Genomic DNA, 21,454 nt, shown 5'->3' on the forward strand with positions numbered 1-21,454 from the left:
CATATATTTAAAGTTATTGCTCATAAAATTAGATCAGTGTCCTGGAACTGCTTGAGTGACAACTTCAGCCAGTCAGTCAACTTCAAGTCAAACTGTTTTTGAGCAGACCATCCCTCATACGTATTTAATCTTCTGTGTTAACTTTTTTGTTTACAATTTCAGACAAATAAAGGGTGACATGAATTTGGTTTTAGGGTGACTGTAACATCTCGTAAATAAATAAGGCCAGTGATGCTTGAACTAACGTGAATTAATTAAACTTGATTTAATTAAACAAACTGAATTAAACTACAAAAAGAAATTAATCAGACAGCACGCTATGCATCAGTAAAATACGCATGCACACAAATCTACAGGCACACATACTAATTTCTCCTGATTTGAGACTTCATCCTCACCTCTTTGAACACTTTGAAATCCAACTCATTAGGTTGTTTTTGTGCAACCAGCTGACACGGTATTCATTGTCATATTGTATAGGTCACATGCTACGCACACACACACACTTGCACACATGCAGTGCTTTATTCTGCCCTCTCAGCACGATGATTCTGTCTCCTCAAGCTTCTCTTTTTCTGAAACTTTTTTTTCCTTTCACTTTCTTTCTTCGGCTTTATTTTTGCAGTGTCAACAGATTACTCCCTGTGGCATTACACTGGCTGACTGTGTGTGTTTTAGATTGTGCTAACTTGCTTTTATACATTGCCATTTCACAGTTTGTGTGTCTGCATCTCTGTTTGTGTTGCTATACTGTCTTTAAACATTCTTTCACCACTCTTTGTTTTTCTCAGTGAATCTGTGACAGGATTTTAGTCAGCTAGGAGTAAAATAAACACTGCTAACATTAAAGGATGCAGTGAGGAGCAGAAGAGGAGGATGAAATGAGGATCGGGATAGATAAGGGGTGGAAAAGGGAGAGGGAAAGCTGGGGACTTTCAGAGAGGCAAACAAAAAACCAAAGCAATAAAGAGGTGAAGAGTCAAAAGAGTGAAGAAGCAAGGATAGGTGAATGTTTATGTTGCCATGAGGGTAAACAAGAGATGATGGAGAAAGCGGCTGGTGAGTGAAGATGTTGCGAAAGATTGGGAAGTGAAAATCGAAAGATTCTGAACGAGGAATGTTAGATAGGATGTGGCACAGGAAAGCAGATGATTCCAAACTGAGGACACTGTATAGTATTCTGCAGTGCTGTAAGGCACTTAAAATAAAAATCACTGCAAGACTGTGACTCTGAAATGATTGGGGCTGAAAGGTAAGCACTCAGAGGGGCTGTTTTGAACAAGAAGGGAGATAACAGAGGAGTGGGTGAGAGGGTAGGAGGTAGAGGCATATTTGATGGAACTAGAGGCCTAACAGGAAGGAATGAGAAGTGAAGTAAGCACACACTCTCACACACAGTCTCATTGCTGAGGAGAATTTAGGAAGCGGAGCACAAAAAGTCTCTGGCAAAAGTGACATATTTTGAATAGATATATTTATGAGTCCTTGTGTTTTCTAATAGCATTTTACATCACGGGAACACTGTTACTACTCTGCTACCATATATCTGTTTAATTATACTTCCTTCTTTCTCTTTCTAGACAACACAACCTATGACTGTAATAGCTTGGTATTCATAATAAATGTCCAGTGCATTTGGAAACAATCTCCAAAATGTTTTTTCCGGGCCCTTTAATTAACTCTGCAATGTGGTGACCTTGCCTTGGTGCACTCTTACTCTCTTACAAAGACTCTTAGGATCAACAGTATGACATATACTTTCACTGCTGATTTTTCTTAGAATAAAACAAGTAGTACATCATTTTTTCTATGCTTTGAAATGTAATATATGCCTTCTTTTTTTCCTCTTTGTCTGCTCCCTCCTTCCGCTAGCCTGTGAGCTGATGAACCGTGGAATCCTGGCTCTGGTCAGTTCAATTGGCTGCATGTCGGCAGGCAGCCTTCAAACTCTAGCTGATGCCATGCACATCCCCCACCTCTTTATCCAGCGCTCCCCAGCGGGAACACCCCGTTCAGCCTGCCCACCGACCAGTCGAGTCCCTGGAACAGATGACTACACCCTAATGGTTCGCCCACCTGTCTATCTCAATGAGGTCATCATGCAAGTGGTATCTGAGTATAGCTGGCAGAAGTTTGTTCTCTTCTATGATTCAGATTTCGGTAAGGAAATATCTATCTGTCTGTCTGTCTGTCTGTCTGTCTGTCTGTCTGTCTGTTACATACAAACGCAACATTTTAGTAGGTTATGAAGACAATTTGCTTTAACTGCCGTCTCCAACAGTACATTACAGAGAAAGATAATGGACACATTTCCTTTTTGTTTTTTTCTTACCTTCTCTCGCCCAAACACACATGGATAGACAGGCGTTTGCATGTGTATACGTGTGCCAGGGCACACTGAAAGAGGCAACCTGTGTCTTCATGCAAGTGACACATCTGTTTGTGTGGATGCGTTACTTTTCTTTATCTCGCGACCACGCTTTCCGGGCCATTAATTCTATCATTAGACCAGAAACATCCTGTGTCCCTTTTATAAAGAGCCAAAAAGATTTGTCAACCTTGGTCAGTTTTCTTCTAATATTTCTTTTGCTGTTGGTGTGTGTGCAGATATATATGTTGTTGGGGTTTTTTGTTTTGCTTTTTTGTATTATCTGTGCATGACGTTTGTTGGGGCTGCGTAAGTTGTGTGATTAGTGACCCCACCCTTTGCAATTCCTTGTCTACAACAAACCTATTATCTCTTTACTCAGTTGATCCTCTCCTTGTGTTTGAGGTTACAAACTTGATCAAACTCCCATATAGCATATACCCTTTCAGTATATGTCTACACAGGGTCAAGAGCATGTTCTGGTCTGATTTATCCTCCTCATCACTAGATTGACTGCCTGTCATTGTAGGGCTTTCCTTCCAGGTCAACCATCTATCTTTACTTTCATTTCAAAAGGTGATACAGAAGATAAAGGTACTAAGGCAAAGCTTCTAATAGGTTAAAATACTTTGGTATCATGCTTGCTAATGGAAAAACACCAGCAGTGACATCATTCATTGGTGGGTCGACTGAAGTACAGCACTAAGAGCTTTAGCTCATAGAAAGCAATGTATACGCTTTCTGCCCTAGGTGATTCATTGTTGATTTACTTGTCATAGCCATAATGGAGCTCCATTCCCCTCATTGCAGTCAATTTACACAATCAATATGTTGTATGCATTGAACTCCGATGGGATCACTCCTGTGGACATATTTTTAAGTTGAAGGTTGAAGCATTTAGTCAGTGTACTGAGAACAGTAGGTCATAAAATGTATCTTCTAACTAGGCAGCTCTGCCAAGCATTTTATACTGAATGAATACTGAACATTGTTAATGGTGCCCTTTTAGAAATGCTAATGCTAACAGCATGATAAAACAACATTTGAAAACAGAATGGTCTGGTCTACCAGTCTGGTAGTTGATAGTCTATATTCCAAAAGCAATTTCAAGTGTGCTAAGAACCACAGTCTTCCTCTATGAGTCTGCTACACTGTTAGCATAATGTTAGCTAATGTTTAGCATGGCATTAGTTTGTGGAGAAAGATTAATGTTACAAGGTCTTCAGTGATAAAAACAAAACACACACACACACACAAAAACAGAGAAATCCTCAACAATCAGATGACCCCCTGCGAGGAAGTACTTCAGACTTGACAATAGAAAGAAAAAAAAGTCCCGTTTAATAGGAAAGAACCTCTGGTAGAAACAGCTAGGCCGGTCGGGGTGTCGCATTGAATATATAGATATACAACTAATGTGTGTCTGACAATAACTTTTAAATCCAAAAGTTTTTGTCCGAGTTAACTGGTCGAAACCTTTCATTATACTCAAACCCGGTAGGTTTAGTTTCCTCTCTTGATTATGCAAAGTTAAGCAATCCTGTGGAAGCCTTCCATACACACCACGAGGTCTTTAAAATTGCATGCAGATTATGAACTGATATATTTATTCCTTCAGGGATAAGTTTTTTCTAACCTTGCTTTTATCATGACTGTACGTGGAATTTTTTTTACCTTTTCAAGCTAGCACTTGTTAAACCACTGATTTTAAATCTAAAATTACTCCCAACTTACCGTTTACATGTAATATAGTAAAACTATATGTAATATAATGTACAAAAATACATATACACACACGCATGCAGGCACATGTTGGTACTTCACTTTAATCCCTCCGCCCTCTGTGACCACTGATTCATCAGATGGATAATCTGGGGTTTCTCTATGCGGTTCTCTCAGCCACAGAAGGCCCCTTTAAAGACATCACTGCAGTTCCCTAATGGCCTAACCTCCTGTTTAAGGAGAAAAGGCAGAGGCAAGAGAGAGGGAGAGAGGGAGAAACAGAAAGAGAAACAGAGATGGTCTTTTAAGATGATAGCAATGTTCCCAAAAGGCCTTGCTTCTGTACAAGGAGAGTTCTTTGGAGAACAGACAGTCAAGTGTGTCCTCTCAAATGAAGCTACGGTGAAACTGTCCCAATCCCTATTTTCAGCTCTACTGGTGCGTTCCGGACACTGAGAACACATGTTTTCTCTCTATCATTTTTCCCTCCCTTCTCACGGTTTATCTCTCTTCTCCATTTTCCTTTTCTTCTCTGACCACCTATGTGATTTTTCTTCCAGTTTTTCCTCAGGTGTCTAATATTCTAACTGTAAAATATGATGTATGTTCAAAATTAGAATGACAGTTGTCGTTACCAACTGAGTGACCTTGCTCATAATCCACTCAGAACCATAGGATCATTGGCCTCGTTGGAAAAACACAGGGAGCACCGCTTTGTGGAAAAAACCCTGTTGACATTAAGATGATTTGTTTTGCTTTGCTGTTAGCCAATGACAAGAGGGACCTTAGGCACAATGGAAAAAGGTTATAGCATGGAAAAGCCATTTTAAAACTGTGCTGTGTGGTTAACAGCATTTTATTTTTTCTTATTTGGAAAAATCAATACAGTTGCTGAATATGAGTTTCTGTGCGGATAAATGCACTTATTGCTTTTAGAATGTTACTGGAAATCTTGTTAGAGTGGAGGAAAAGTTCATGTGATCCCCTGTTGAATTTGTAAGTTCGCTTACTTACAAACTACAAAATACCAACCAAAAATGCATAGAAACACATTACATAAAAGTTGTAATTTGATTTGCATGTGACTGAGTTAAATAAGTATTTGAATCATAAGTAAAACGTGATTTAGTACTTGGTAGAGAAACCTTTGTTAACAATTACAGCAGTAAGCTGTTTTTCTGTAGTTGGTCACCAGGTTTGCACACATTTCAAGATATTGTCTCATGGAAACTCTCTAAATCCTTTAGGTTTCTTAGTTGCTGCTTGACAACTCTGGCCACTCTTTGACCTTAATGTGCATCTTCTTTAGTCACTCCTTTGTTGCCTTGGCGATATGTTTTGGGTCATTGTCATCATGAAAGAACCATCTTTAGTGTTCTTGCTGAGGGAAGGAGGGGTGTTTTTTTGTGCTTGACTGTCAGAACGGTGTTTGTTGGGTCATGTTCAGCATTTCTCTTGACAAACATAGTTGATGTTTCTAAATAACTGGAAAAGCAGTTGTCACCTTTTTCACCAAGCTTCCTGCTAATGGTCCTGTAGCCCATTCCATCCTTGTGCAGGTCTACAGAGGATGTACCAGACATCCTTTAACAGCTCTTTGGTCTTGCCCATGGTGGTGGATAAGTTGGAATGTATGAAACTGGTTCTGTGCACAGTTGGGCTTTATCAAACAATGAGTGTCAATCAGGAGTATCCATAATAGATTAACTGATTGATTGATTGATTGATTGATTGATTATAGTCTGTTTGCCACATGGGCACAAGGTCAATCTGCAGGACTCAGAATTCGGGTTGTAGGGGCTCAAATACTTATTTCTCCCAATGGCACGTGAATTCCATATTATCTTTGAGGTCACAGATAATATATACTTAATTTTTGACCTCATTAATCCACAGATTGTGACATCAAAAACAGCTATATGCCATTAGGCTGACTATTGCGAAGTCACTTACGTATATGCATCAACAAGGGGCACAGCCACTTACCTCACAAAGACTCCAACACTAAATTTACTTTGGAGGTCAATAGAAAAACTCTGCAAATTATATAATGGGCCATGTTTGTCATAATATTGTAAATGCTGCAGTTTCCTGTGCTAAATGTAGGTTTGTGTAGGTCCATTGTAATTAAAAATGACTCTCACCTTAAAGAGTACTGCCTAACGAGGTATGTTAGTAGTTTTAAAACAAAAATTTATACTTTCAAATCAACCACATTTTCATCTAAACTTCCTTTTAACAATTTTTCTGTACGGAGCAGTGGACCAGATGAATAGCATGGACCTCCTTGTTCCATTTTCCCCCACTATTGCACTGTGAAAAGTGTGAAAATGCCACTGCTGCCACAGCTTGTTTTGTATGACTTTGCTGTGCTGATGTTACACTAAAGAGTGTCATGCCACCTCGCATTGAGGAAAGAAAGAAAGAAAGAAAGAAAGAAAGAAAGAAAGAAAGAACTGTAATACTGTTGACTACACAGTCAACTGGGGAAAGAAAAGTGTTTAAACACTAGGTCTTCTGGGATTTTTCTTTCTGAAAACGGTTTTATATTCAGAAATAACAGAATTGAAAATTTGTCTATTTTTTAATGAAAAAAACAAAACAAAAAAACAATAGCAATAAAGATAACCAAGTTTGGAAACACAGTATTGACTTTCCACTGCACATTGCAGTCACTTGTGTTATTATACAGATGAGTAACAAATTAAAGGAGAAAGCCAACATCAGAAAAAGTAAGAAAATGGTAAATCGAGTGGTGTTTATGCAGCACTTTTCTATTCCATCACTCAGTCACTTTTACTTAGTGTTTTTTCCATCAGAAACATTCTGACATTGAGAGATATAAGGGGGTAAGTAGGGGTTGAATATTTTTCCCTAAGAATACTTTGACCTCATTTGGTATTTTCATAATGGGGGTGGGGAGCATTGTCATACCTCTCTCCATAATTCGCCATTACTCTTCAGTCTGGTCAAGATCTGACTTCAGCAAATTATTCACATTATTTCATTTTCATCAAACTATTCATCATTCATAGATGCTGGCATTGAAGACACCACTCCCATCAGGACAGAAATGTTTCATCACTGGGAAAGGTGGTTGCGTAGAACAACTTTATGTATATATTAACATTTTCTTTAATACTAAGTTTGTTGGTATGCCTGCTCAAGTATGCCTGTTTTACATTTTAAATGGAAGAAGATGATCGGTTGATCTCCACACCATCATTGGAGTGCTATATATTTATAGCATGACAAGCATATTAAAAATCACTCAGAGCTAATTATTTCTTCTCAGATTGCTCCTAAAGGGACAAAGTACCCACTCACTAGGGCTGCCACGATTAGTCGAGTTGTCAAGATTACGTCGACTATCAAAATCGTCGACGACTAATTTAATAGTTGATGAAGTCGTTTGAAGCTTTGTAAGATCCCAAAAGACGCAGGAATAAGTAGTAGGATTTAAGAGTGTTATAACGGACTGAAACAGAAGATGGCAGCACTGCATGTAAAAGGATGCCAGCTGCTGTAAAACCCCAAAAAAGAAGAAGCAGTGTCCGGTATCGTAGCGGTGTGCAAATTCAGGAACCGCATCCTCCTCAGCCCACATTTGTAGGCCGATTACATTACAGCGACACAACGAAGACTGTCCAAATTCGAAGACTCTTCCAAATGTGGCCTTCATTTCCCCAGATTTGAAGGATGGGTCAGTTGTATCCTTCGTGGCCCAACCTATCCCAGAATTCATAACGCAGCCCAGCTCAGTTTTCAACAATGGCGGCAGCTACTTTAATATTACTGTTATTATTCTTTGTGGGTCACAAAAAGAAGTTTTCAGATATTTTCAGGCGAGCATGTAGCTGTGTAAACTTCAATTATCTGCTCGGTTTATCAAGACATCACATATTTTCAAAAGTGCTCCGATGTTTTCGGAGACGTCTGTTACCCACCAGCTTGATAGCTAGCCGGGGGCAAGGCTCACTAGAGCCCGTGAGAACACCGGACTCCGGGCAAATCGTTTTCAAACACACCACCATCTTTCGCTACTCAGGTTAAACAAGATATACAAGTCAAGAAGATAACTTAAAAATGATATTGTTTGGCTTTTTTTTTAGTATTTTTTTAGTACATTTGTTCCTGAGTAAATCGGTTTGGCTGAGATTAAAGTTATCGTTTTTACACAGCTGAATAAACATCAAGCAGACAACTGATTATCAGAAGTGTGAGATGCTCGAGAATATACTACGGTGTCCTGTTATATTTTAGATAGCAAGGAGCAGACGGCTGAGTTTATTAAACTCCACCAAGACAATCTGCAAATTTAATTAAAATTTAGTAAACTATCATCTTGTCTTTATTTTTAGTTAGCACATACCTTAAACACTTCAAGCTGTAAGCGAATGATAGTTATATAAGAGCAGATGCATGCTGGTGCAATAAGTTGTACGTTTTACGTCCAATGGATGCATGATCTGATTAGTCGACCAATCGCAAAAATAATCGGTCACTAGTCGACTATCAAAATAATCGTTTGTGGCAGCCCTATCACTCCCCCAGGGATTTAGGCAAGGAGTGTTTTTCTTAGTTTATTTAAATAACAATTGATTTAGTCTCATTTCTGTACAAAGCCTTTTTAGAATTTCTTTGCATAAAAAAGACACCAACCAGGAGAGACAGAGTTCCACCTGTTTAATGGAGATGTGGTTGCAGCAAAGGGAGAGGTGGGCTAGAGGCTCCAGACAATGAGCACCTTCGTTATCACTGTAGGTGTAGATAGGTGTGGCATCAAAGAAAAACAGCCCACTAAGAACATTCCAGATCCTAATCCAACAGCCGGAAACAGCAAAAGAGAGCAAGTGACGTTGAGAGAGTAGCCCTCACTGAACTCTAGAAAACACAGAGGGACCGAGGGAGAAGCTAGCTACTGTCTGGTATGCTGAATGGCAAAAAAAGGGGCAAGGAAAGCTGTACAAGCCCAGCACCTTCATCGCAAACCCATTCGGATTTGTGCTACTGGGAAAGAAGCACAGTGGTCACCTGTTTTTCTCAACTGAGACAATTAATAGCTACACAGGATAATGACCCCAAGCACAGCAGCAAATCTACAGCATGGAAGTCCAGATCTCAACCTGACTGAAATGCTGTGTATAAAGGAATGCTTGCAAATGTCATTGATTTGAATTTATTGCTGCTAACTGCTGGTTCTGTTAACGACTCAATCATAGAATGATAGAATGAAGTCTCCACGGAGGATTTAGGATGTCATCTGCCGAGGGCCAGCTGAGGCTAAGAGGTAACAACAAAAGGTAACAATCTTACCACCGTCGTTTAGCCGCTCCGGTTCCAAGTGCCAGGACCCTCCGTCCTTTCGCCTGTCGGGACCGGGACGGCCCCCGGTTCTGGTCGGTCCAGCTGCCTGCGGTCTCCGTTTTTGGCCGTGGGGCCGGCCCTGCTGCTGGCGCTACTGACGATTAGCTGTGGCGTTCATGGGTGCGCGCGGGAGACAGCGAGGAGGCAGCGCACAGAATCAAGGATCAGAGGATGGCCTTCTGCTCGGACAAGGCTTTTCAGGAACTATTACAAAGAATCCACGACATGGAAATGAAAATCCGACGCCTTGAGGAGAACGCCAAAAGCAAAAGCAATAAAACTCTGCCGGTGGCTTACGGCAAGCAACAACCGGGTGGATCAATACCATCAACACAGAGTGGGACCCCTCCGAGCGGAGGACGTTTGTCGGGAGGAACTCCCCATTCATCAGACCTTTGGCCCCCACTTAGACGGGAGACTCCCAAGAAGATAAAGGAACATCGAAAGACACTCCAACAAGAAACAACTTCGATTATTCCTCTAAAAAATAGATTTGCGCCTCTCAGCTCATCACCGTCCAGCCCGCAAAGACTGTGAGCTGCAGAGCGAGGTCATGTAAATAAAGATAAAACAAGCCGCACGAAATGGGCAAAGAGAACAGAGAACAGCAAGCAAGGGAGAACACTTGCTATTATTCATGATCAGTGTTGGGGAGTAACGGAATACATGTACCGCCGTTACCTATTTAAAATACAAAATATGAGTAACTGTATTCCGTTACAGTTACCGTTTAAAAAGGTGGTATTTAGAATACAGTTACTTTGTTGAAATAAATGGATTACACGGCGGTACTTTCCTGTTTCATATTGTGGCGGCTCAGGACTGTTTGGGTTTTGTTTGACAGTAGTTCCAGGCGGCAGTGTTGCGGTTGCCATGGTTACATGGTGACGCTCTCGCTCTGCGTGTTTCCTGGGTGAGAGAGCGCCTTTTTGTTGTTGTTGTTGTGCTGAGCTAATAAGCAGAATGCAGAATGTAGCATCATGGGCAGTGTAGTCCGTGCTGCAGGGAGAATGGACTGCCATACTCGTTATGTGTCTGTGAGCGCGAGGTGGGAGAAAAAGGAGGGTTGAAAAGTACGAGTTGTCATCGAGCAAAAACGGGAGCTGGAAGCATGTAAATATAATAATAACCACTGCAGCCAAGAAGAGTGCCCGATGAGCCCAGTTGTAAGTAAGCTATTAAAACTCGACTGTATGCTTTGTTCGTGTTTTCCTCCGAAACAATAAGTTCCGTTGGAGCAGACTTTCAACGCCTCTCTCTGTCTCTCACAAGCAGAGTTGACCCACACAACAAGGTAAAGCTATTTTTCGGCTACAGCCCGACACGAACCCGTATTAGTCAGAGGACCTTCAGTAACAGTAATAAATCACACAGCAATAGTACATTCGCGTAGTTGTAAAATGCATGATAATATGTTAAGTAATCCAAAGTATTCAGAATACGTTACTCTCATTGAGTAACGTAATGGAATACGTTACAGAATACATTTTAGGGCATGGATTCTGTATTCTGTAATGGAATACATTATAAAAGTAACCTTCCCAACACTGTTCATGATGGATCAATCAAAGGAATTGAACAGCTATGCATCAATACTAGTGTCTTTAATTGTCCACAAATGACAGTAAAAGAGAATTCCATCAATTATTGAGAATAACCCAGAGCTAAAAAAAGTTGTTGTTCATGCTGGAGCTGCTGACATCCTTTTGAAAAAATCCGAAATTTTAAAGAAAGACTTTTTGGATTTACTTCGGAACTTTGACAACCACAAGGTGCAACTCCACGTATCTGGACCGATTCCAGCAACGCCCTACGATGAAGAATATAGCAGGATGAAATCGTTCAGCAGGTTTGTTAAAACTGTCTGTGCTGAAAGGTCAATTCGATATCTAAATAATTTTAAAAAATTTTGTGGAAGGAAGCACCTGTTTACAAGAAATGAACGTAACATTAATAAAAAAGGTCAGAGGCTTTATCTTCTGAACTTGTTGTCTCACATGAACTCATCGCCCTGTTCTCAAATTGAGATAAAGACGTCAGTATCAGCTGAGACGCACAGTGGACGCCAACCAGCTGTATCACACAGAGACCATAACGTACTTGCACCTTTCAGTGATAAGCCTGCCAGAGCCAACCCAAAAAAAAACGGCACCTGACGACTCTCGAAAGAAACACAGAGTTTCAGCTACGCTGTGCAGAGACACATCAGTTGACATAGCTCAAACAGCTGAGTTACTATGCCAGCCCCCAACAACTTCACTTCCAGCAGAGATTACAGCGACTCCAGCCAAATATGCAGGTTCAACTCTGTGCAGAAACTCACCAGCTGATGCCTGTACACCTTCATCATCATCATCCTCATCAGTGATCATATCACCATTTAAGTCGTTTCCCGAACCCATTCAAACCCAAATAAACAGACACCAAAAGTGGGACCACACCCACCTACTAATTATAAACAATATGGTTCTCCACTCCACCTAAACGAGTCTGATATCTGATACTGACCGGACGCCGTTACCAGATTGCATCATTCCCATCAAAATGTGTCCGGTCACTCTCATTCATATACTGAAAGCAAAATACCAGTTATTATAAGCAACAGATCTTTACACGCTAAAAGTACTTATAATCAAACAGTACAGAATCTGAATGTAATACTGTGCAAAAATAATCTCTCAATCACTGAAAGAAATATTAAAGCAGCTGCACTAAATATTAGATCTCTATCAGGGAAGTCTCTCCTAATCAATGATTACATCATTTCACATGATATACATGTTCTCTTTCTTTCAGAAACTTGGTTAGATGGAAATTCAGAACAAGCTGTATTAATAGAGACTTGCCCAACTGATTATCACTTCATTAGTGAGACCAGAAAAAACAAAAGAGGTGGTGGTCTTGCTGTAATCTTTCACCAATCACTAAACTTTAAAAAGGTATCGCTAAGTTCAGCACCTTTGAATATTTAGCTACTAAAATAAATGAACCAAAGAAAGTTTTATTTCTAAACATACAGTGGGGCAAAAAAGTATTTAGTCAGCCACCGATTGTGCAAGTTCCCCCACTTAAAATGATGACAGAGGTCAGTAATTTGCACCAGAGGTACACTTCAACTGTGAGAGACAGAATGTGAAAAAAAAATCCATGAATTCACATGGTAGGATTTGTAAAGAATTTATTCGTAAATCAGGGTGGAAAATAAGTATTTGGTCAATAACAAAAATACAACTCAATACTTTGTAACATAACCTTTGTTGGCAATAACAGAGGTCAAACGTTTACTATAGGTCTTTACCAGGTTTGCACGCACAGTAGCTGGTATTTTGGCCCATTCCTCCATGCAGATCTTCTCAAGAGCAGTGATGTTTTGGGGCTGTCGCCGAGCAACACGGACTTTCAACTCCCGCCACAGATTTTCTATGGGGTTGAGGTCTGGAGACTGGCTAGGCCACTCCAGGACTTTCAAATGCTTCTTACGGAGCCACTCCTTTGTTGCCCGGGCGGTGTGTTTTGGATCATTGTCATGTTGGAAGACACAGCCTCATTTCATCTTCAAAGTTCTCACTGATGGAAGGAGGTTTTGGCTCAAAATCCCACGATACTTGGCCCCATTCATTCTGTCCTTAACACGGATCAGTCGTCCTGTCCCCTTGGCAGAAAAACAGCCCCATAGCATGATGTTTCCACCCCCATGCTTCACAGTAGGTATGGTGTTCTTGGGATGCAACTCAGTATTCTTCTTCCTCCAAACACAACGAGTTGAGTTTATACCAAAAAGTTCTACTTTGGTTTCATCTGACCACATGAAATTCTCCCAATCCTCTGCTGTATCATCCATGTGCTCTCTGGCAAACTTCAGACGGGCCTGGACATGCACTGGCTTCAGCAGCGGAACACGTCTGGCACTGCGGGATTTGATTCCCTGCCGTTGTAGTGTGTTACTGATGGTGACCTTTGTTACTTTGGTCCCAGCTCTCTGCAGGTCATTCACCAGGTCCCCCCGTGTGGTTCTGGGATCTTTGCTCACCGTTCTCATGATCATTTTGACCCCACGGGATGAGATCTTGCGTGGAGCCCCAGATCGAGGGAGATTATCAGTGGTCTTGTATGTCTTCCATTTTCTGATGATTGCTCCCACAGTTGATTTTTTCACACCAAACTGCTTGCCTATTGTAGATTCACTCTTCCCAGTCTGGTGCAGGTCTACAATTCTTTTCCTGGTGTCCTTCGAAAGCTCTTTGGTCTTGGCCATGGCGGAGTTTGGAGTCTGACTGGTTGAGGCTGTGGACAGGTGTCTTTTATACAGATGATGAGGTCAAACAGGTGCCATTCATACAGGTAACGAGTGGGGGACAGAAAAGCTTCTTACAGAAGACGTTACAGGTCTGTGAGAGCCAGGGATTTTCCTTGTTTGAGGTGACCAAATACTTATTTTCCACCCTGATTTACGAATAAATTCTTTACAAATCCTACCATGTGAATTCATGGATTTTTTTTTCACATTCTGTCTCTCACAGTTGAAGTGTACCTCTTGTGCAAATTACTGACCTCTGTCATCATTTTAAGTGGGGGAACTTGCACAATCGGTGGCTGACTAAATACTTTTTTGCCCCACTGTATATAGACCACCAAAATCTAATACAAACTTTTTTAATGATTTTAATGACCTTTGCTCTGCAATATGTCTAGACTATGACCAGATAGCAATTGTGGGAGATTTTAACATTCATACTGACAAGCCTCAAGATAGCGGAACAAAAGCATTAAATGATGTCCTCCATAACTTTGATCTAATCCAGCATATTAGTGAGCCAACGCATACTCGAGGACACACTCTGGACCTACTTATTAGCAAAGATCTAAATATCTCTAACATTGCCGTTACTGATATTGCATTATCTGATCATTTCTGCATTTCATTTGATAGCAACATCTTAGCCAATATACCTAATCAGAGTAAGATCACTGTTAAAAAATGCGTCCTTAAAGAAAACTCAGCTGAATATTTTAAACTGATGTACAGTTTCTCCGTGGAGAAGTGATCCACTGGTATGTAATGAAAAAAGTGCCGGCATGCTGAGAGAAAATGGCGGAAAACTCGACTCCAGGTTCACTGCGAGATATATAAAAAGAGGCTGAATAAGTATCAACTAGCCCTGAAGGATCCAAGGGAGTCATTTTTCTCTGAGATTATTCATAGAAACAACAATAATGCCAGGACATTATTTGCTACAGTGGAGAGATTAACTTCTCCTCCAGTGGCAATAGCCCCTGAACTAAGCTCCACCAGGGCCTGCAATGAATTTGCCAGCTTCTTTATTGAAAAGATCTTGAAATTCGGAAGATCGATTGGCACATTAGTTTCAACCCCAATACTGACGTTAAGCCCAATTAGCACTTATGCAGAGAAAATGACTGACTTTCAAACAATAAATCAATCAAGCCTCGATAAAATTATTGAGAATCTAAGCTCAGTTAACACATCCCTCCTATCAGGTGTCTTTCCCAAAGCCTTAAAAACAGCAGTTATCAAACCAATATTAAAGAAAAAGAACCTAGACAGCACATTAATGCAAAACTACAGACCAATCTCTAATCTTCCATTTATCGGTAAAATTATTGGAAAAGCTGTTTTCCAGCAGTTAAACAGCTTTCTCACAATGAACAACCGCTTTGATATTTATCAGTCTGGTTTTCGTAGGCACCACAGCACCGAGACAGCCCTTGTCAAAGTGTTTAATGACATCCGTATAAATACTGAAAGTGGGAAATCCACAGTATTGGTACTACTGGACCTTAGTGCGGCGTTTGACACCGTTGATCATGATATATTACTGGAACGTCTAGAGAGCTGGGCTGGATTCTCTGGTACAGCACTCGACTGGTTCAAGTCCTACCTTAAGAACAGGAACTTCTATGTGTCAAATAGCCAATTTTCATCACAAAATATAGAAATCACATGCGGGTGTCCCCCAGGGTTCCATCCTAGGGCCCCTCTTATTTAGCATTTACATGCTCCCATTAAGCCAGATTATAACCACCAATAATATTAACTACCACAATTATGCAGACGATACTCAACTTTATATCTCAATGTCACCAGGTGATATTGAACCTATCCAAACTCTTAATAAATGCACTGAGCAAATTAATAATTGGATGTCTCATAATTTTCTTCAACTGGACAATAACAAAACTGAAGTACTTATCTTTGGACCCAAAAAAGATCGATTAAATATCAGTAATCAGCTCAAACTGGTCCAACTAGAAACTACCGATCAGGCCAGAAATTTAGGTGTAATAATGGACTCATAAAAGTTATAACAAAGTCAGCCTTATATCACCTGAGGAACATTTCTAGGATTAAAGGACTGATGACACAAGGAGACCTAGAAAAACTCATCCATGCATTTATCTCTAGCCGCCTTGATTACTGTAACAGTATCTTCACAGGTTTACCCAAAAAATCAATTAGACAACTGCAGCTGATTCAGAACGCTGCTGCTCGTGTTCTCACTAGAACCAAGAAAATAGAGCACATTAGTCCAGTTCTAAAGTCATTACACTGGCTCCCTGTAGCTCAGAGAATAGACTTTAAAGTGCTTTTATTAGTTTATAAATCTTTGAATGGGTTAGCACCAGAGTACATTAGGGATCTGCTATCATGCTACAAACCATCTAGATCAGTCAGGTCCTCCAGCTCTCGTTTATTGACCGTCCCTAGAACCAGAACTAAACGTGAAGAAGCAGCTTTTAGTTTCTATGCTCCTCACATCTGGAACACACTATCGGGAGAATACAAAGCTGCAGAGACACTGAACTCTTTTAATTCTAAAATTAAAACTTACTTATTTAGACTTGCTTATGAGTAACTGATCCTATTATGGCTCTCTACCTGTTTGTTTTAATTTTTTCATATAAATTATTGTCTAGATTATTGTTTTATTGTAAATGCTTTCTTGTAAATGTTTTCTTGTATTTTACTTTTATAGTGTTTTATGTTTTATTTTTTGTGTTTTATTTTAATCATGTAAAGCACCTTGAATTGCCTTGTGCTGAAAGTGTGCTATACAAATAAAATTCCCTTGCCTTGCCTTGCCTTACCTCAGCCACTCTTACAGCTACACTGGGAGATCGAAAGCTTGATCACTGGAACACTATCCCCACCTCCACCTTGCACCCAGTTTGACATCAAGCAACCAAAACTGAAAGAGGTCAGGGAGGTCATGCTAGCTGGTCACAAGTTAGGGCCTGATCACCCCCAGCTGAGTCAGTCTGGAGAAACACCCAGTGGCCCCAGGTAGATCATTAGTTGCACCAAAAGGTGTGTGTTATAAGAAGACTATGACTGATTAATAGTTGTTCACCCACACCCTTGAGATAATCATTCAAGACTTTGAAGATACCACCTTCATGCTTTGTAACCCTTACTACAGGCAGATCTTGAATAGAGAGCGAACTAAGTTGTTTCCCATAAGTCTACTTGATCTTTGAAGAAATCTTTCCTTTGATTTTATTCACTGTTATGTGGTCCATTTTGCTGCTGCTCCTTCTGGGTCTGCCTGCACAACTTCTATTTCCAGTCCTGAATGTGAACCCGTGTTTGAACTATGCCTACAGTAAATTGCACAAGACACAACTGAGTGAGGGCTAATGAAGATGAAAAGGGAGAGCTTGAAAAAATGGCTACTGTGAAGTTGTTTAATGGTGTAATTTTTTTTATGGGTCTGGTGGACTCATGGTATTACTGGGTTATTAAGTCAATACCTATAACAGTTTATGTATGAACTTTTAACAGATGTTTACTTTGTCCCCATTTCAAACAATATAGACCACATATATGGTTAAAACCTGGCATTTACCTTCTGTCCACAATTTGGGTGGAGAAAAATCCAAACATATTTTTCTTGAAGCAAGGTTTCCGAATCCTATTGATGTTTACTTCTTTGAACTTAATTAGAAATGGAAAAGATTCACATCAGCCCGACCGAATAAATGGCCTTTTCGTATCCCGCCTATACAACAACTAAAGGGCAACTCTGACATGTGTGTTGCATATGTATATCTTTCTCCTGATGCATGTATATTGTGTCTTCGTAACCATTTTTGGTCCTCACACAGTGCACCTCTTACTTTTGTTGCTACTGGATCAGAATTTACACCGAGAAACATCTGATACAAATAACTTTCTAAATGGCAATGTCGATGAAAAGCTAAAAATCCCATCTGATGTCCTGCACAAGAGTAAACACCATTTGTGCCCTGGTTTTACCATCTTGGCAACCAAGTAGTTGGCTCATTCTTTGGGCAAGAAGGCCAATCTCATGGTCGATCTAATCCTTCTCTTCAAACTCCCTGTCAGACCCTGAATTGGGGTTGCTGCTGTAGCTCACCTGGCTGAACAAGTTACACATGTACTGAAGGCTGGAGTCCTCGCTGCAGGGACTGGTTTTGAGTCTTTCTCAGACCATCTCCTCTCATTCTCTCTCCACCCCCCTGCCTACTGTCCTATCCAATAAAGAAAAAAAGGACTCATGTTCTGAAAACTCATCAGCTTCAAAATCTTCCTTTCTTCTAAAATCACTGAAGTTCTCAGAGCGGAAAATCTTTTCACTGTCTTGATCAATAAGAAGCCACACGGGCAAAGCTATTTATTTGTTGTGTCCCACATCCAATCTGCTGCTGGAACAGAGCATGAGAAAATATAGAAAGATTCCCGCAAGGCAGAGGGTAAAATGTGTGGGAATTTGGGAGCAGACAGGTGTAGGTGATAGAAATATAACAATGCTGCAACCTTGTAAGGGAAAACACACTTATACAAATACACACTGCACATACAAACACACACACACACACACACACACACACACACACACACACACACACACACACACACACACACACACACACACACACACACAAACCAACAGTGAAGGGACACATCACCTCCACACCTTTATGACCCATGGGTCCAGTGAGCCTGAAAACCACGCGAGAGAGAGAAGATAATCTAATCCTCATTAAGAGAATGAGGTTTGGGAAATCCTACAAAACATTTCATAGGACCAAACCATGCTATTGTGGTTTGGTCCTGTGTTCCTGTAGTATTTAATGTTCTGTCTGTGGCACATTTTAATCGTAATATTCTATATATTTTCATGTCCTCAATAATATCTCTTTTTCTCAGTTATTGACCCAGGAGGCTTGGAGTGACATAAACAAACTAGGAAAGGCTAATCCAAAAAAACAGAAGAAAGAAAGGAAAATAAAGAAAAACTCTATAAGATTAGATACTCATTTATATTCAGATGGAGATTCATTGTTTCTTAGATATAGACATGTTAAATGACCAGAGTGGTAGTTCAGTTCAACTCACAAGAAGGTCATATGATCAAACAATATAGAAAGAAATATCAGTTAAGAAGAAAGAAGGCAGCTTAGAGCAGGGGAGAAGAGTTTAGACACTTAAGGCATATGAAAGCAGGAGTAGTGTGTGTGTAGGTGTGTGTGTGTGTTTGTGTGGAGATGGGAAAGTGATGCACATCTAAAAGGTGCCAAGCCTTTTATAAAGTGTTGGTTTTTTACAAGTGTTTGTTAAGCTCTCTGTGGGGACTCGAATGTGAAGCCCCAGGCTTTAAGGTAAAACGAATAAAAAGAGAGCAAGAAAAAGAGGAAAATGAAAAAAAAGTGGTGAATGGAAACCAGCACTTCCATCTATAGGGATAGGAGTCGTGCCATAGGCAGTCAGACGCTGATGGTTTAGAACCTAAAGCGTTTATTTCTCTTATGGAACTAAACTTCCCAAGTTTAGGCTAGGCCCAAAGGGCTGTGTTTCTAACCACAACTTTAAATGAGAAATAGATTCTCTAGAATTCTTTCACAAGAAGAAGTCCCACATTTCATTTTTAAGGTGTAAGTCTATATTTTAATAACCACTGCTTTGAGCAACAGTGGAATGCCTGAGGCAGGTATTCGGATAGCCAGAGGTAATGGCCGAGGAGAAAGCAAATATGCCTCCTGTTAGTATTCGGTGGGTTCTCCATCTAAACACTGCTTATCAAAACTTCTTCCCCCCACCTACACCATTGCTTTTTCTTCCCACTCACCACTTACAAAACTGTTTTGAACACAGCATCTTTTGATTCTGACAAAGAACCTTACCTGGAAAAAAAATATTCCTTGCCAATACTTTTAATTCTGTTAAAACCATATTATCTACAAGTTTCAAAAACCTGAAATAGTACACATCGATTGGAATTATACTCTACGACTCCCTTTGGCCTCAACCCAATTCACCATGTAAAAAAACTCACCCTGATTAAAAAAAGGGATGTAAGGTAATCCGTCCCAAACTCATTTATGTTAGCATGGATTCTGTGGCCTCAAAAAAATTCATATTATAATGTGGACAATGTGCAATCAAATGCCATTTCAGGCTGTAGGGCAAGCACAAATCATTGGAGAAAAACCTGGTAGCTTGATCAAGCTGTTTGGATGGAGGGAGGGATTGAGGGATGGATGGATGGATCCTCTTTTACAATTTAAGTTTGGGTATTTTCTATTATAACTGGAACAAAACAAATGCAAACAACTTAAGCTTTAAATGCCTCATGCTTGAAGAGTGCTGATGAAACAATGCAGGAGGAGGGAAAGGCACAAAGTCAGAGTAGTCAGTAGTTGCAAACTTGTGTATTTTCTTTCAACGTGGAGAAGGATTTCAAGTCAGAAAGGTGAAATAGGGAGAATGGAGTAAGTCAGAAGGCAGATATTGTGTTGCATCAGCTGAATCTCATTTGCAGGTGTTTGATGTTACACTTTCTCTACACCCAGAGAAGCCTTCTCGCATGTTCTAACACTTCCCTTTCGCACTCTATCTATGTGTCCTTTTTACATTATGCCAATTTGTCCAAAGGGTGGACTTTTATCAATAATTGCAAATTTGATTTTAAGAAATTTAAGAAGCCCAAGCTATTTGTATATATAAAGGGTTTTTTTTGGTCTAATTTCACAATAATTCTACATTGTCGAGGAAGTTAAAACAGCTACAGCTATATATCTACATATATATAGGTAAAGTAAAAATAACTTCCGTCAGAGGGAAATCATTACTGACATCTAGCAGAATGCAAACACTGGTCTCCGGTGCGGGATTGATGGACATTAGACACGGCACAGAATCTGCCTCTCGGAGTGGAATAACAGCGTGGACTTCACAAACACTCAAAATGAGAATTCGACCCACGAGAACAGAAAGCAAACAGAGAGAGGTTTCAGATGAAAAACTAAGCGAAAGCAAGAGGGATTGAGGGAAAGCAAGCAAGGGAGAAAATAGTGGCGGCGTCTGAGCAGAGACAGAGTACCACAGAGCTGTTCGGTACATGCAGGTGAAATCCCTGCGTGCTGTTGGCGGCTACACTACATTAACTCTAGCTTTCAGTTTGAGCCAGGGACTTGGGGAATAGATGGGATGAGGGCAAAAGGAGGGAATCCTAACAAATGGTAGTTCAGGGACACACTGAACCTTTTGCTATACAAGCCTTGACCTTGTTTTATACGATATTATTAAAGCCATTCCAGCTGATGAGCTCTCGTCACAAAATGCCTTTTTTCATTTCACTGAAAGAAGTCATGAAAGGCAGTGACGCACAGCCTCGCAACTAGGAGGAAAAGTGCTCCAACAATGCAATTAGGTTCTTCTCATCCTCAGCGGAGACCTGACTGGAGCTTTTGTTTACCCTCAATCATGTCATTTCAGTCTTTCTTCAATAATATGAAAGTCACAGATACAGATTGTGTTTTAGGAAGACTTGCACTGGTTAACGTTACGGCAGTTATACTGTAATCTCAGTGAAATTAAGAAGCCTGGGACTGTGTGGATACACTGAGTGACTGTGTAAGGTGACAGCCCTTTGGGGAAAACTTTTGAGGTGATGGTTGATCATGGTGTTAATGTACCGGTACTGTGTCACAGAGGGATGTCTCTCAAACAGATGG

At 40.3% G+C, this 21,454-nt stretch overlaps 1 protein-coding gene across 3 annotated transcripts in view; it reads left to right on the forward strand.

Annotated features, from left to right (window-relative positions):
- The window catches only part of grid2 (glutamate receptor, ionotropic, delta 2), a 507,657-nt gene that overhangs the window by 290,799 nt on the left and 195,404 nt on the right, over positions 1–21,454 (forward strand). For all 3 annotated transcript variants that reach the window (XM_006789768.2, XM_006789769.2, XM_006789770.2), the window contains exon 3: positions 1,873–2,160. In XM_006789768.2, the coding sequence (XP_006789831.1) occupies positions 1,873–2,160 (288 nt within the window). The remainder of the gene's footprint in view (positions 1–1,872; positions 2,161–21,454) is intronic.

This window comes from Neolamprologus brichardi, chromosome 12 (genome assembly GCF_056152115.1).
Source record: "Neolamprologus brichardi isolate AB-2024 chromosome 12, ASM5615211v1, whole genome shotgun sequence".
Classification (NCBI taxonomy): Eukaryota; Metazoa; Chordata; class Actinopteri; order Cichliformes; family Cichlidae; genus Neolamprologus; species Neolamprologus brichardi.